This window comes from Triplophysa rosa, linkage group LG11, assembly GCF_024868665.1.
Source record: "Triplophysa rosa linkage group LG11, Trosa_1v2, whole genome shotgun sequence".
NCBI classification, from domain to species: domain Eukaryota; kingdom Metazoa; phylum Chordata; class Actinopteri; order Cypriniformes; family Nemacheilidae; genus Triplophysa; species Triplophysa rosa.
The window spans coordinates 14,756,085-14,773,840 of NC_079900.1; the positions used below are offsets into that span (position 1 = coordinate 14,756,085).

At 40.4% G+C, this 17,756-nt stretch overlaps 2 protein-coding genes across 2 annotated transcripts; one reads left to right on the forward strand and one right to left on the reverse strand.

Moving 5' to 3' along the window:
* The first annotated feature begins 469 nt into the window (after positions 1-469).
* On the forward strand, positions 470-16,498 carry abcc1 (ATP-binding cassette, sub-family C (CFTR/MRP), member 1). Its single transcript, XM_057345617.1, is given in 32 exon segments — positions 470-583; positions 2,666-2,842; positions 2,948-3,061; positions 3,225-3,362; positions 3,470-3,595; positions 3,683-3,744; positions 3,878-4,009; positions 4,095-4,319; positions 5,034-5,211; positions 5,302-5,463; positions 5,554-5,646; positions 6,145-6,348; positions 6,428-6,574; positions 6,651-6,738; positions 6,904-6,973; positions 7,513-7,639; positions 7,811-7,987; positions 8,473-8,640; positions 8,723-8,909; positions 9,119-9,160; positions 9,969-10,020; positions 10,112-10,250; positions 10,908-11,115; positions 12,235-12,545; positions 12,823-13,022; positions 13,132-13,258; positions 13,344-13,445; positions 13,541-13,687; positions 13,809-13,967; positions 14,063-14,229; positions 14,314-14,508; positions 14,870-16,498. Coding segments are annotated over 32 exon segments (4,581 nt in total). The 5' UTR covers positions 470-535; the 3' UTR covers positions 14,979-16,498.
* A 113-nt stretch (positions 16,499-16,611) lies between these two features.
* On the reverse strand, positions 16,612-17,749 carry LOC130561285 (multidrug resistance-associated protein 1-like; the record flags this gene model as incomplete). The annotated part of the gene is made up of 2 exons (XM_057345502.1): positions 16,612-17,339; positions 17,544-17,749. Coding segments are annotated over 2 exons (315 nt in total), but the record flags the coding sequence as incomplete, so codon positions are not given.
* Positions 17,750-17,756: the final 7 nt, after the last annotated feature.

The window sequence follows — 17,756 nt, forward strand, 5'->3', positions numbered from 1 at the left end:
GACTCTTGCAACTGAAACCATAAGAATTGCTATTGTTTTTTTTTCAGCAGGGGATTGTATTTTATAACCAAATGCAAAGATAGCGAAAAATGTAGTGAAATGTTTCTCATGCAAAAATATTTTAATTTCTTAATTTTTTTTAGGAAGAGCCCATTGAGAAAATACAGTCTTGAATACTAAGCTATAGTCTTTTCTTTTTGCAAAACAAGACATGTCTAAGTATATCTAACTTGAGCACACGTTGTAGTTTATTCCATGCAAAGAGAAGAGAAAGCAAAGGCAGTTTTAACCAAGTTCATTCAAAATAATTAAAAAGCTCACAATTAACATATTCATTTTTGTGACTGGCACAAAGACTCTTCCACCCTGTTACAGATGATATGCTCAGTGTGTCGCTGTTTCATTGTTAAGACAACAGCGTCCTCTATGTTTCCGTTCAAGTAACACGCTTCATACCGGTCAAAACACACAGCACTGGTTATGAAACTGAGATAGTGTAACCCAGCACATTATAACACAACCTCTCCCGAGGCGAATGGGTATTGACAGTTTTTGCAGTTTGGACGGTTCTGACCCGTTCTGGGTAAGTGGATAAACAAAATTGCCTTCCCGATTTGCGTTTTTTGGACGAGCTTTTCTTGACAAGCTTTTGTTTTCAACAGATTATCAGGGTTCGCCGGGATTGCGTTTTTACAGCATGGAGACACTTAGACGTGTCTTAACGTAGCGAGCCTAACGTTACTACCTTCCTCGTCTTTTTTAGGGGTAACGTTATCACATGCGCGTTTACATGTTAATATTTATGATGGAAGCGTTTCTGAGCATCACGAGTGCGCTTGAAGAGTTTGAGTTGGCTTGGATGCTCCTGTGATGCCCAGCAATGCTGTCTAGGTAGGTCGGTCAGTAGGTTTTGAGACACGGCCAGCGATGCTAAGCTAACCGGTTTGCTAAACTACCATATATGCACCTGGTGGACTTTCAGTCTGTAGTATTCGTTTTTCTTCACGACAGTCAGTCTAATCGTGGCATTTGTTTCTTTAAAGTATAATATGCGATATATAACTCCGACACCTGTTCTAAGTGTGTTTTTATTCACAGACTAGCTAAAGAGTTGACTCTCTCGACTTGTTTTTACATAGCTATAGGCTCTAAAGCCAGCTAATTTGACTACAACTTGAATTATTATTTGTCATATAAATCGGTCGGTATTTCGGTTTGTGGGGTTAACAGTGAATTAACAGTGATACTTGCAGTCTGATGAAGAGTAAATTATGCCCTTCGTTATTAAAGGATCAAAACACTGAAATATGAATCACTCTTAAAGGTTATTACATGCGAAGAAAGTGTGTTGCGCCCATTGAAACACTGTCAGCTGTGTAATGTTTATATTGCTGCTGCTTTGCCCGACACTTAAATGCAATGAGATTAGCAGGTTTAGTTCGTTATTAAAATGACAAGTCATTGGGTGAAACTGTCAAGAACATATCCAGATTGTATTGCGTCACAATATTTAATTTAAATATTTATAATGATACTGATTGTATACTATTTACATTTAAAGGGATAGTTCTTGCAAAAATGAAAATTCTGTCATCATTTACTCACACTCATGTCATTTCATACCTGTATGAATTACTTTGTTTTGATGAACACAAAGAAAGATATTTGGAAGAATTGTTAGTAATTTTAAGTTCCGGGACATCATTGACTACCATAGTAGGAAGAATTAATTGGTAGTCAAAGGTGCCCGAGAACTCTTTGTTGTCCTTAATTCTTCAAAATATCTCATAATGTGTTCAACAGAAAAAAAGAAAAAAAATCCTACTATGGTAGCGGATGATGTCCCAGAACTGAAAATCGCAAATATTCTTCCAAATATCTTTCTCTGTGTTCATTGGAACGAAGACATTTATACCGGTTTGAAACAACTTGAGGGTGAGTAAATGATGACAGATTTGTCATTTTTGGATGAACTATCCCTTTAAGCAAAACATTTTTTCTTTTAATTGGAAGCTAAAATATGTCCTCAACATATTCCTGACAGGTTTTGTTATATTTACCCTGTAATTGAAATTAGTAAACAAACCCTAATGATGAGAAGACGTTTAAAGGGTATTTGACCCCCAAATATATATTTTTCATTCATTTTAAACCTGTATAAAAATATTTTGAGGAACATTGACTTTCATTGTATGGACACACACAGAAGAAAGAAAGTCATACAGGTTTTAGATGATGTGAATGATGAGTGTTTTTATCAAATACATTTTCTTTTAAAAAATGCTCAATTGAACTTAGTTTCTCAGCAATATTTATTGATCTGTTTATGTTTTTGCACCAAGATATGGCATGGGTCTCTGAGAAAAAATATGAGTTTTTTCAAGGAAAATTGAAGCAATCTCATTAGACGTACTAGCAGCTTCACTGCTTACAAGAGAATTCTTTCAATGAAGACCCTCTACTACGCACTGTGTTTTGAGTTCTGAGAAGAATTTCTTCAGTCTGGAGTGTTTGTTCCTCGCACACATCATTGGGTCTTTGTGTGTTTTATCCTTCGACACAGAGCTTTGTGTCTCCTCCTGTTGTTACTGTGTTTCTACGGTTCTTCAAAAGAATCTTTGAAAGCGTGGAATGGAATGACACGCTCTTTTGTCCTCTTCTGCAGGATTGGAACCGGACGTGGCAAACACAGAACCCAGATCTGACACCATGTTTCCAGAACACAGTGCTGGTTTGGATACCCTGCCTCTACCTCTGGCTGCTTGCACCCTTCTACGTTATATGCCTCAAAAGCCATGCTCGTGGATACATATGCATGACCCATCTAAACAGAGCCAAAACAGTGAGTGTTGCAGTCAATAACGCATCGCATCAGTGAACAACTTGCTTTCCTGATAACTCTGCCCCATTTATCAGACTGTTTCAAGGTCATGTGACTCTCTTAAAGGTTATCGGGTTTACCCTGTGGCTTATCTGCTGGGCAGATGTTTTCTACTCTTTCTGGGAAAGAAACCAAGCCCCCGTCTACTTAGTCAGCCCCACGATGCTTGGCATCACAATGGTGAGACTTGATTTCTCACACGTCCTGTAAATTATGATGACTGTGTGTAGCTGTGTGTCCCTTTGTGTAAGGCATTGAAAGTGAAAAACCAGACGGGTGTGCTCTGAAGTCATGAATTTGTTTATAGGTAAAGTAATATGTTTTGCTATGGTGTGTCTTTCAGTTGCTGGCTACGTTTTTCATCCAGTACGAGCGGATGAAGGGGGTCCAGTCCTCAGGGGTGATGCTCAATTTTTGGCTGGTCACTATAGTGTGCGCCACTGTGACCTTTCGCTCCAAGATCCTGTATGCACTGAATGAAGTAAACATAACTTTAAAGCATTAAAGCTGTTATTCTAACGTTATTTCTGTTATTCTTATTAAATCTAAGACGTCTGGAACTTTAACGTTCTCTGTGATTCTTTTCAGCCTGCCAGTGTGGATGTGTTCAGATATACCACTTTCTACATTTATTACACCCTGCTGCTCATCTCTTTCATTCTGTCTTGTCTGTCCGATCAGCCTCCTCTATTCTCACAGGCTGTCAAAGACTCGGTCAGTGAACTTTACACAGTGTTAATGTTGAATACATGGGCATTGGGCAGTATTGTGAATTACAATGTTGAAATGGTTTATGTACAGAATCAATGTCCAGAGTTTGGAGCCTCCTTCCTGTCCAAGATCACATTCTGGTGGATTAACAGGTGAGCAGAATCAATGACTGTGAAATTTTAACACTTTTTTTTTTAATCTCAGTTGAATGGGTTCAATTGTCCATCCCATAAAAGTATTAAAGTTCTTATCGTTTTGTGCTTTGTGTCTTTCTTCTCTCTGCAGGTTGATGGTGCAGGGTTATAAAAGGCCTTTAGAAGAAAAGGATTTGTGGTCTCTCAACGCAGAGGATAAGTCTCAGAGAGTGGTGCCGCAGCTGGTGCGGCGCTGGGACCAAGAATGCAACAAGGTTAAAAGGTCAGATGCAAGAACTTACTATTTATTTGAAAAATTGATTGTGTTCTTCCCAGTCCTAATGTTCTGGTGGGCATATTTTTGTCAGGCCGGTCGATAAAACACTCTACTCCCCAAAAAGAGCAGCAAAGGGAGAAAAGAAAGACGGACAACCAATAGAAGAGTCAGAGGTTCTGCTTATAAAAGCTCAGAAAAGCAGCGAGCCTTCTCTCTTCTGCGCTCTCTGCAGAACCTTTGGACCATACTTTCTCATCAGCTCTCTTTATAAGATCATTCATGACGTCCTGATGTTTGTTGGACCGGAAATTCTCAGGTATGACCTTCAAGTTTTTGGTAAAACTTGACTTTATGATCTTTAGCATCACATTAGCAGGATATTATTGCACATTTCTGGGTGAGATTGTTCAGTGTTGAGCATTAGTTCTGGTGAAATGCTAAAAGCAAAACAATACATTTCAGCTAACCACATAATTGTGCAGAGTTAGAAAAGCAAAACAATAAAGCGTTTCCATTTCTAAAGAGGTAAACCCTTTCCATAGCTTTTGTTTTGTTACAAATGAATCTGTCACCTAGTGAAAACTTGGCATGTAATAAAAACATGAACAGGTTGTCCTGTAGGAACTGTTCGTCGTTCGCTAAACAACTTTGGTACTGTGTTTGGTTCAATATAAAATCGCGCTTCGCGTATTACTAATCCACATGGGCAGCGGCTGCATTTCCCTGTGTTTTTAGAGTCGTGTGGTTTTAAATGACTTCACTTCTGTGGGCCGGCCACACTTTCAAAACAACAGCTGTGACCCTTAGAAGACCTCCAGTAAGAGTTTGTTTTGGCATGCTGAAACTTGTGCCCTCAAAGCGTGCACTGGACCGTGATCAAATCCCACTAATCCTGTGAAAGTGCCACCTGAACTCTCTCCACCTGCCCCACTGTGCCTTACACCAGTCAAACCACTTGTCACATAAATAAATCCTGTTGAACGGCATTCCAGTTGCATCAATCACATGAGCTCGGTCTTCTATGTCGTAGGCTGCTGATTCAGTTTGTGAATGATCCCAGCTCCCCCTACTGGCATGGCTTCTTCTACACTACCCTACTGTTTGTTTGTACCTGCGTGCAAACGCTCATTCTGCAGAAATATTTCCATGTTTGCTTCATGACCGGCATGAGGTTACGCACAGCCATCATTGGTGCTGTTTACAGGAAGGTAAGTGGACTGCATTGGACATGACATGAAGTCCTTGCAACCTCTTCAGCCTACATCACATATGCATTATTGTCTGTTACCTTTGTTAAGGCTTTGGTCATTACCAACGCTGCAAGGCGAACATCCACTGTAGGAGAGATCGTGAATCTTATGTCCGTAGACGCTCAGCGTTTCATGGACCTCATCACCTACATCAACATGATCTGGTCGGCACCTTTGCAAGTCATCCTGGCCCTCTACTTCCTGTGGCAGGTGTGTGGTGACAACAACGTTTGGCCTGTTTATTTGTTCGTCCATGCAGCATCATACATGAGTGTTTGCTTGTTTCTTATTTTTGATCAGAATCTGGGTCCTTCAGTGCTTGCTGGAGTTGCAGTGATGGTGCTGATGGTTCCGTTAAATGCTGTCATTGCCATGAAAACGAAAACATACCAGGTTTTGAATCTCATTTTTCGTATGTGATTAGGAGCAGCAAATTGAGATTTCAAGCATTAGTTTCGCTTTAATTTCTATCTTTGACATGACCTTACTCAGTCATTATTGAAGATATCAAGATTATAATTTCATACAATGGCATTAACATTGCATAGAATGGTTTTATGTAGAAAAATGACTTTAATTTGGTTTTCACAAGCAGGGTCACATATCGCTGCTGTCCTTATGAAACTTCATATCTCCATATTTCATGATTTGGATTTTTTGCCATGAATCCTTATTAGTCACCCTTTGTTTGTCACTGGGCTTTGCAAATGTCTAACCCATATAAAGTATTAAAAAGGGCTTGTCAACTTGGACACCGCAGTATGTAATCATTAAGTACTGTTTCTTTTCCATTTCCATCCGAGGTTTCAGAAGGACAGCGACAATTTTGTTTGTTTGTTTGTTTGTTTGCACTGTTGTTGATCTCTTTTAATGTGACACGTGTGCCCACAGGTTGCCCAGATGAAAAGCAAGGACAACAGGATCAAGCTTATGAATGAGGTGCTGAATGGCATTAAAGTGCTGAAACTCTACGCGTGGGAACTGGCCTTCAAAGATAAAGTATCTGCCATCAGAAAGAGTGAATTGCATGTGCTGAAGAAGACTGCTTACCTGGGGGCCGTGTCCACTTTCACCTGGGTCTGCGCGCCATTTTTGGTAGGTACCTTTGAGCGTGGGATTCTTCCGTGGGATTTTGTGTTGTCTTGGATTTCTGACATCTGCTGTTTTCCTGAAGGTCGCCCTCTCTACATTCGCTGTGTATGTGTTGGTGGATGAACACAATGTTCTGGATGCGCAGAAGGCGTTTGTGTCTCTGGCTCTATTCAACATCCTGCGCTTTCCTCTCAACATGTTGCCTATGGTCATTAGCAGTATGGTGCAGGTAAGACTGAGAATCTTCTGCTTTATAAGCTTGATGTGGGTTTGTCGTGATTTAAAATATGTATTTCGTTCATCAGGCCAGCGTGTCTATGAAGCGTCTGCGTGTGTTTCTGTCCCACGAGGAGTTGGATCAAGACAGTGTGGAGCGGCCAGCCCTCACTGCATGTATGTGAGAATTCATATTAAATGAACAGTGCTAATAGAGTCTCCACAGATTCACATAAAACATCATTGTATGTGTGAGCAACACAGCTGTCTGTGGGTTAAAAGACAGCTCATGGGTTTTGATGTCCACTGAAGAGACTTGACGGTTTGTTTCTGTTCATTCAGCTCCGGACAGCATTAGGATTGTAGACGGAGCATTCAGCTGGTCTATAGATGACCCCCCTACTTTGAAGAGGTAACTCCTTTACTTGTGTGTACATGAAGTGTAGTCCATAATACAACGAAGTATTCTACACAAATGTAGTTAAGATCTAAACTGACATTACGTTCAAGGCATCAAAAGGACAAAAGACATGACTGTTGCGGTCACATAGAGAAAAACTGATGAAACGGGTCGTTTGAGGACACGACGGGCAAGTATGGGCATTACCGCCGATACAGGAGAACTTCAATCGCCAGAGGAAAATAATCTGGCTGATCGCCATGTATAATAATGAGATCCTTATTAATCCGTTTTCTGATTTAATCCTCATCTACTTGAAATCATGTATTCAAATGTGATTTGTCTTGCGTCATCATTGGCTGGAAATTGGAAGCGCTAAAGGATTTATCCATTTAAAATGAAAGAATGCTGAAATCTGAATGAAGGAATGAATAAATGCAATTCTGTGACAAAAACACAATGCTGCTTGTGACCACATGATGTTATTAGCTGTTTGTTAGCTGTGTGTTATTAGCTGTCTTGCTCATATCTCAGTCTCTCTTTCTCTGTAGGATTAATGTGCAGATTCCAGAGGGCGCACTGGTTGCTGTGGTAGGCCATGTGGGTTCGGGGAAATCCTCTTTGCTTTCAACTTTGCTGGGGGAGATGCAGAAACGGGAAGGATCTGTCTCCATCAAGGTACAGACACAATCTCAGTGCTCATTTGCAGAAATTTGCATTCCACTTGTCCCATTTAGCAAAAGAAAGTTTCAGGGAAATAATGTGTTTTTTCAATATGTTCTTTGGGATGTGTTTATGTGGTTAACCTGAAAAATTAGATGAAGTTGAGTATGTCACTTTGTTTTTTAGGGCTCCGTGGCGTATGTGCCCCAGCAGGCCTGGATCCAGAATGCTACTCTCAAAGACAACATTTTGTTTGGACGGGATGCAAACGAGACCTGGTACCAGAAAGTGTTGGAGGCCTGTGCACTTCTACCAGACCTGGAGATCCTACCTGGAGGAGACTTGACGGAGATTGGAGAGAAGGTAAACTTTCATTTTAGAATGATTTTTGCTTACTTTCTTAAATCGGATTCTTAATTTGTCCTAACCAGGTGTAAAGGATTCATTGCAACCGTCTATAGACCGTTTTGCAAGATGTAAACAAAACTGGTCTGGATGCACCTCCTGTTTCAGTTTTTTGACAGTACAAAATACGACCAACAGAACATTAAGAACTGAATCAAAATGTGAAAGAATCTTTAATGGAAAAAAGAAACCAAAAAAACAGAAACCGGAGGTGGTTCTGGACCAGTGTTGTCTGTATCTTGCAAATTGCGTTATAAAACCCATTCTCATCCAATTTAATCAGATATTTTCTCCTTAGCAGCCATGACCGTATTTAAAATTCCTTTAATTTTTATCATATTCATTCCTGTTGCGTCAAACTATGTAGCTCCGCCCACAGTTCAAAGTCTTCACTGCAAAATCCCGCATCGTATGAGTGTTGCTTGTGATATTGTAATGTTTAGGGAGTGAATCTGTCTGGAGGTCAGAAGCAACGTGTGAGTCTGGCTAGAGCTGTGTACTGAGGCTGTGCCGTTTACCTGTTGGATGATCCACTCTCTGCGGTGGACGCTCACGTGGGGAAACACATCTTTGAGAAGGTCATCGGCCCTCAGGGGGTGCTACAGGGCCGGGTAAGACTCTTTTATTCTTATTTAAATACATATGAATAAGTTCATTTTCATCTCATGTCTGTTATACATTGTTTTCTTACAGACTCGAGTTCTGGTTACCCACGGGCTGAGCTTCCTGCCACAGGCAGATCTGATCCTGGTGATGGTGGATGGAGAGATCACTGAGATGGGGTCTTACACTGAGCTTATGGACAGACAGGGCGCTTTTGCCGAGTTTCTGCGGACATACTCCAACACGGAACAGGAGGAGGAGGAGGAGTCAGTGGGAGGTGAGGCATAACCATTTCATCCATGTTTTGAGCGCATACAATCACAATATCAGGGTCACGTTCCCTCTAAATCATGAATATTGGTCAAATGACTGTGGAATAGTTTCTGTTTTACCCCTGTCCGATTCATTTGTCTGTGTGTCATCTCCTTTTGTATTCATTTTGACGTTTCTGTTTCTCTGTTTGTGTTCAATCTGTTGGCTCCTCAGAGGAGAGCGAGCAGACAGAAGCCGTGAAAGAGAAAACTGAAGGTTTGAGGGTGTATATGGTCCCCGGGTCTTATAAAGTCATTAGGTCTGCACGTTATGCATGTTAGAATATGGCTTGGCATAATAAAGGCCTGAAACATGTGAGGTGCAGATTGAAATTGTTTAGCCACCCCTATTGGACCAGAACCAGGGTGCTCAGTCCTGCTCTTGCTTCCTTCCTGCAGAGTTAACTTATAAACTTTCAGTGTAAATCTCTCCTTTGGTCACCATTGCGATTTCAGATCTTCTTTAGACAATTGAAGTGTTCGGTTCTTCAAGTCTTAAGAGAGGAAGTTTCTGTAATGCACTCCGCAGGTGCAGGACTGATCCTGTCTTATGTCCTTCCTTGGTGCTTCATTTTGCTTGTATGTGTTTCTGCATCTGACACCCCAGTGTATGCAGGGACACATACATGTATCAGTCGTTTTCCGAATGGAGCACTATCAATGACCTCTCATCTGTCCCCCAGTTTCTCAAATCACTGACTTCTGTGTGAAAGATGTGTGGGGGTGTGTTTCAGCGCAGCCGGCTGGTGGTTCTTCTAACTTCAGCCACACCTCTGATGTTCAGTTGAGTGAGCTGTCTAGGCCTGACAGGTGTGGTTGTTTTGTCTAGAAGAGAAATATGATTGGCTTGCATTTACATATTAAATGGACAAGGTTGTGCGTCTGTACAGACCAATGTTGCACTGGCCGCAATAAAAAGGTTGTGAATGTCGCATATGCAGGTTTGCGCTTCAGTATGACTTGAGATAATAGAGAGAAGAAAGTTGTTGAATTCTCCTGATTTGGCTTTATCCTTTCATTCACAGACGCGGTTCCAAGGAAAGGACTGGAGAACGGTGGCCCTGCCGCTCTGCTGAGGTCAGTGAGCACTCATTTATTGTTTATGTAAGATTGTACCAATCATATATTGTCCTGACTCCTGATATGTTGACCTGGTGTTTCTCTGTAGACACAGTCAGAACTCTTTGAACGCAGCAGGCACAGGCAAAAGCCCACAGAAGACTGAAGCCAATGATGGTACAGCAAAAAAAGCCAAATCTGCAGAATCTGCCCGACTTACAGAGGCAGACAAGGCCAACACTGGAAGGGTACGAGTATACTTTTTTTACCGCATTTATCTGAACTCGCAACTTGAAACTAATGCAGAAATTACCGCAATAACAGTTTAGTTTGTTGTTTTGTCGTAATTGTATTGCATAAAATAATGTTAGCAAATCAAACCAGATTGTTGCCATGACATTTTTGTTTACAATTATCTGTTGAGAACTTAGGTCCTTTGAGGATCTTGTGCATGTGTATGTATTTATTGTAGGGCGGTCAAACGATTAATCGCCATTAATCGCATCCAGAATAAACGTTTTTGTTTACATAATATATGTCTGTGAACTGTGCATATTAATTTGTAGTTCTAAACAAACACATACATGCATATATTTAAGAAAAACATAAAAATGTATCAATAGTTATATATAGTGTAAATTATTGGTAAATGTAAATAATACATGTACATACTTTCTAAATATATATATACATGTATGTGGTTATAAATATAAAATAATATGCACAGTATACAGACATATATTATCTAAACATAAACTTTTATTCTGGATTCTGGATGAATAATCGTGATTAATCGCTTGACGGCACTAATTTATATGTATTATTTTTCAGTTTTTGTGGATTTTCAGTTTATTCTTATAGCCTTGACACTTTGTCTCTGGGTAAATGTGATGTTTGTCGTGCAGGTGAAGCTGTCTGTATTTTGGGAATACATGAAGGCTATTGGTCTGCCCCTGTCTTGCTTCAGTATCTTTCTGTTCTTCTGTCATCATCTGGCCTCACTGGGCTCAAACTATTGGCTCAGTCTTTGGACAGATGACCCTGTTATCAATGGCACCCAGCCCAACAGAGAGATGCGTTTAGGAGTGTACGGAGCGCTTGGTCTTTTACAAGGTGACTTAAAACAACTATTCTATTTAGTGGCCTGAGACAGAAACGTTTTTTTTTGTGCTTTACACTGTGTCTACACCGGACGCGACAGGCGCGATGCGACGTGACAAAAGACATTAGAAACACATTAGAACCTAGGGATGGGTATCGTTAAGATTTTAACGGTATTACTACTCGTAAGGGATAATGTACAGGCAGCCGGTTGTTATCGCAGAAATAAGCCCCGACAGTGTGATCAGGACTTACTGAAGGGGCTTATTTCTGCGATAACAACCGGCTGCCTGAAAAAGAAACAAATTAGGAACAGAATTAACATTGCTTTATTTGAATTAACATAATTAACAATAATTAAATAATTCAAAATAAACAATTTACAACAAAAGAAACTCTTCTTTTTCACAAGTTCTTCCTTAATCCTTATCGACTCTTTGTCATATTTTTTTTCTAAAGGGTAATTTAATTTTACTCTAAATAGTTATGTATTTGTGCATGTTTATTTTGTTTATACTGCACTGAATTATTTCAGCTCTCAGTGTAATAATAAATGATTACACATATAGGCTGATTTATTTTTTTAAGTAGTTAACTAATAGAAAATGGATTAAATGTGTCATTTCCTTTCACCCATGTGGAATTAGCATAGTTTTAACGTAAGGTTATGGAAACCAGTTAGATCGAATTTACAGTTGTTTTAAATAGGGTGAATGGCATTAGCATATATTATATGAAGAATGTCAGAGTTCAAGTAACGTCTGTTAGCATTCAGCATATTATATACCTGACGTAGATGGGGCATAAGTAAGGGCTAAGCAGTCAAAAACAGTGCATCTCTCAGTCTGTACATGATGCACTTTTGAGAGGTGCTTTGACAGATTACTTGTGTTTCCACCCTTACAAGCAAAGGTTTTGTTGCACTTGTGGCAATGAGCATTGTCACTGTCAGCATCAACTTTGGTGAAGTGTAACACACACCACACTGGATGCGGTGCTGTGCGACGCGACAAAACCCATTAAGAACAAGCAGCTTATCATGACGCATCGCGCCTGTCGAGTCCGGTGTAGACACGGTGTTATAATTTAATGTTTTTAAACATTCTCATTTCAAAATTCTCTCTTTGGCAGGTATTTCTGTGTTCTGTTATTCCATCTCCGTATCCATCGGTGGGGTACTGGCCTCCCGTTACCTTCACCAGACTATGCTCTACAACGTTCTGAGGTCGCCCATGTCTTTCTTCGAACGCACACCTAGCGGCAACCTAGTCAACCGGTTCGCCAAAGAGATGGACACCATTGACTCGGTCATCCCTAGCATCATCAAAATGTTCATGGGCTCCATGTTTAACGTGCTGGGCTCATGTGCTGTAATCCTCATTGCTACACCGCTAGTGGCCATCATCATCCCTCCTCTGGGTCTGCTGTACTTCTTTGTGCAGGTACTTTGATTTTTTTTCCTGCATACATTTGTTATTATTTAGGGTACATTATATGGCCCTGTCATGTAGCCTTCTGGTCTGAGCATGTTGCGTGCTTGAACCCCATAGGATACTTGAGTTGTCAGGATTGTGCCCTTGAGCGAAACTCAGGTTGAAACTCGGAATGCTTCTGGGGATTGTCCCTGTAACTGTTCTATGGCAACAGCTCTATTATAGGATATTTCCTTTCATTGGTCTTTGAGGAAATGCTGTGATGTTGCTTATGCTTCTCTCGCAGCGTTTTTATGTGGCCTCCTCACGGCAGCTGAAGCGTCTGGAGTCAGTGAGTCGCTCTCCAGTCTACACACACTTCAACGAAACCCTGCTGGGCACCAGTGTGATCCGAGCGTTTGGGGAGCAGCAGAGATTCATCAGAGAGAGTGACAACAGGGTGGATCATAACCAGAAAGCCTATTTCCCCAGCATCGTCGCTAACAGGTGCCAATTCACTTTAGAATCTAATTGCATTTCTAGTTAAAGAACAACTCACCAATAGATTTATCGCCATACCAGTGTTCAGCTTTTCATCTGTGTCTTCGCCCTGCAGGTGGTTGGCGGTGAGACTGGAGTTTGTGGGTAACTGTATTGTAACGTTTGCTGCGCTCTTTGCTGTGATGGCCAGGGACAGTCTGAGTCCAGGTATCATGGGTCTGTCTATCTCCTACGCTCTACAGGTCAGTCTTAAGTGACATGATACAGATACGATACGAATACCTCTCTGACATTTGTGCCCATTCTCACAACTCTTATGTCACTCAGGTCACAACGTCTCTGAACTGGCTGGTGCGGATGTCCTCTGAGGTGGAGACCAATATAGTGGCGGTGGAGAGGGTGAAGGAATATGGAGACACAGAGAAAGAGGTCAGTGATCCCTCTGGCAGATTGCGGCATACTAGTGATGGTTTATGTCCACATGTTCTGTTTGGGTTACTATTGTATGTGATGTCTCCTCACAGGCTGAATGGAGTTTAGAGCACTCTACTCTACCTGCTGGCTGGCCCACCAATGGCCACATTGAAATACGCAACTTTGGCTTGAGATACAGGGAGGACTTAGAGCTGGCCATTCGTGATATTTTGGTCACCATCGAGGGAGGAGAGAAGGTGGGTCGAGCCACTGAAATTTTTAGGAACAGTTCATGCTTTTTCTTCAGTTAACATTGTTCATTTAATAACGAGAAAAGTATGTACAAGATGTAAGCATGTTTGTTTGTTTGTGTTGTAGGTGGGAATTGTGGGTAGAACAGGAGCAGGGAAGTCCTCTCTGACATTAGGACTCTTCCGCATCATTGAGGCAGCGCAGGGAGACATCCGGATAGATGGCGTGAACATCTCTGAACTCGGCCTGCACGAGCTACGGTCCAGAATCACAATCATACCTCAGGTGTCACATCTACACACACCTAAACATTCATTTCATGACTGTCTGGATAACACTGTCCGGTGTGTTTTTGATCTACATTTTATATTGGTTTTCAGGACCCAGTGCTGTTCTCAGGTTCCCTGCGTATGAATCTGGACCCGTTTGATGGCTACACCGATGAGGAGGTGTGGAGAGCTCTGGAACTCGCACATCTCAAGAACTTTGTGTCTGGGCTGCCTGACAAGCTGAACCACGAGTGTTCAGAGGGAGGAGAAAACCTCAGGTACAAACTCTTCTTCTCATTGATGAAGATTTGACTCCGGTAAGATCTGACCTGATGCTTTTTGACCGTATGTTCTGGGTTCAGTTTGGGTCAGAGGCAACTGGTTTGTCTGGCTCGAGCTCTTCTCAGGAAGACCAAGATTCTGGTTTTGGATGAAGCCACAGCAGCTGTGGACCTGGAGACGGACAATCTGATTCAGTCCACCATCAGAACTCAGTTTGAGGACTGCACCGTTCTGACCATCGCACACCGCCTCAACACCATCATGGACTACACTAGGTAAAAAGTCATCTTTATAGTTCATACTACATTTTTGCATCAAAAAAACTCTTATAATAAAACTGCTGACTGCTTCACTTTCATTTCACATTTTTAAGTAACGAAATCAGATCTCTTTTTCAACTGTATAGTCAATATGTGTTGTACATGCATCAGTTGCTCTAGTATTGATCAGCACAATGCCGTCTCATTATAAATAGCTTTTAGGATTTTATATGTTCATGCATATACTGTAATCTCATACGTGATGACTAGTCAATCATTATTCACTATTTGATTAATTTAATGTAAAAACTGCACTATAAGGAAAGAGCAAAAATATTTTAAAATGGTCTGTCTTTTGTCGATTCTTTCTCCTAAGGGTTCTGGTACTCGATAAAGGCCAGATGGCTGAATTTGATTCTCCATCCAATTTAATCGCCAAGAAGGGAATATTCTACAAGATGGCCAAAGACTCAGGTTTGGTCTGATAGTAAGTTGAGCCAAAAGCCTTCTGCTTCATCTAGGACATATTACAGGTCCGTGGAGTGTATGGAGAAGAGAACCTGGAGCTCATATACAGTACAGTGTGACTATGAATCCACCACTCCACAGAAACTGTAGCCCTCCGTTTTCACTCCCAGTTTTCTCGCTTTTGCTGCAAATGCTTCTGTTTGATGCCAACATTTGTGATGCTTGAAACTAGTTACTTTTCTGTTTGTTATTTCATTTTTATTTTTTTAGAAACAAGTCGAGCACTCCTGCTAGCTGTCAAATGTTAATTTGTAAAATGTTTTAAAAGCAAGTGATGATTGCGACATTGTCTTAATAGACTTGAGGAGTAAAGACCAAAAGCCTCTTTGAGCAATGCACTGTTGATGCAGTGGTTGGCTGTGAAGCTGCTGGGAAACACTCCTGTGCGTTCTGTGCTTTCAGTTCATGAGTGTGCGCTTAATTCTGCGGAAGCATGTAGGGCTTCACTTCGAGCCAAAGAGTCATTTAAAGAAAATCAAAGAAAGGAGGTTAAAGTGACAGTTCACCCACAAATGAAAATTCTGTCATCATTTACTCACCCTCTTGTCATTTCAAACCTTTATGACTTTCTTTCTTCTGCAGAACACAAAAGAAGATATTCTGAAAGAAGTTGGTAAACGAACAGCGCCGACCCCCATTCACATCTATTGTATGGAGTCGAACACAAAACCAATGCAAGTGACATTCTTCAAAATATCTTCTTTTGTGTTCTGCAGAAGAAAGAAAGTCATACAGGTTTGAAATGACAAGAGGGTGAGTAAGTGATGACAGAATTTTCATTTTTGGCTGAACTATCACTTTCATATGAAAAGCTCACCCAGTCGCATGTTGTCATGGCTAGCTGGCCATTGCTTTCTCGTTTCAGTCATCTTTATTTATAGCTTTAGAGATAATTCACAATATTTGTTACAATATTGTTTATCATATAAAATTATTTTATGACATAAGCTGTTACCAGGTTTACCCCCTTGAAAAGTGGCTAAGCCCTGTCTTACCAATATCATGCAGTAGAGCAATGATTGCTCTACTGCAATGATTGGTGAATGTATTTAGCTGACTTGAATCCTTGTTTATTATTAATTCTCAGTGATTATTTCACCAAAAACTATGAATGCACTTATTGTTCTGTGTAGAAAAAAGGTCAAAGGGATTTATGTTTTCAGTTTTGGTGTGGCAAATATTTTAAAACTGACGAAGATTATCGCTGTACCGCTGTATGGTCATATATTGAAATCATAGTAGTTCTGCAAAGGAAGGTTTTCTGCTTGATGGTCATACCTGCTGAGTGCTATGTGCTTCATTCTGTGTGCTGTTTATCATATATCTGTTAATCTATGTACGCTTGAGAAGAACTTTTTAAAGAACTGATGAACTTCTATAAATAATACTGACATATCTGATTTGTTACATATTTATATCATTGTAAGTATGCATAAAGTTATTATTTGATATTTGTATAAATGCTCTAGTTTTAAGTGTGATCATTGAAAATACAAATAAATACTTTTTGTTAAAAGCCCTTTGTTTGTTTGTTTTTTGCTCGAAGACAAGTAGAAATTCATTTTTTGTGTCAATACTATCAAATTTATTTTACTGAAAATGTCCAAGAAATAAAAAGGAAATTTTCAAGTCTGACAGTCACGCATGACATGTGCATAGAAGCATTTTATAAATATTTAAAAAATACATGATACAGTACAAACTAATTAAATACTGATTTAAAATTTAGGCTAGAAAACCTGACATTTTTACTAGGCAATTTCTGAATGATACTGTAGCTTTTTCGTAAAAAAAATGTGATTACCTAAACCTCACCTTTCCTAGTGAAATGTTCAGACATGTTCATGAAACTAATAATAGCCTAAACAGGTGGCTAATTCTAACAGTCTAAGCTTCACTTCGCCAGCAACACAAAGTTGAGTTGAACAAGGATGAGCACAGTCTCTGACCATCTGATGTGTGCACAATGTTCAGCCACTCAATACCTTTGTGGTAAGTTAACATTACAAGTTTTTACATTCTGTAGCACCCCAGACGTCTGTTGTAGAAAATACAGGAATACACTGTAAATCACCACTTCTGTACAGAGCAAATCCTTTTCATCCTGATGGAGGCCATGCCATATTGTAACGTTTGTGATGAAAAGGCTGTACGCTGTATTCTGCTCCACAATTCTTTCTTTTTCTCACTGGTGTTCACTTCAGGGGTTTCACATTAGTCCCGCCTCCCGACACATTCCATAAAACTGACCACGTTGAGAGATTAGATTGGATGGAGTGTCCATTTCTGTGATGTAACCTCTGTCCATCACGATCACCCTGTAGGAACAGTTAAACAGTAATGTGTTGGACTGTTGACACTTTTGCTTATTTTGTTTTTATTTCAAATATTCTATAAATATTCTAAAAACCCCAAACCAAAGAACTGTGGACATTTTTAACTGGGTTACATGTGCGAGTCCATAATATTTATCTAAAATGAGCATGTTATAAATATCCCCACATGTGCTCTGTTTGTTTCACCTAGTGTAGTCCATGATGGTGTTGAGGCGGTGTGCGATGGTCAGAACGGTGCAGTCCTCAAACTGAGTTCTGATGGTGGACTGAATCAGATTGTCTGTCTCCAGGTCCACAGCTGCTGTGGCTTCATCCAAAACCAGAAGCTTGGTCTTCCTGAGAAGAGCTCGAGCCAGACAAACCAGTTGCCTCTGACCCAAACTGAACCCAGAACATACG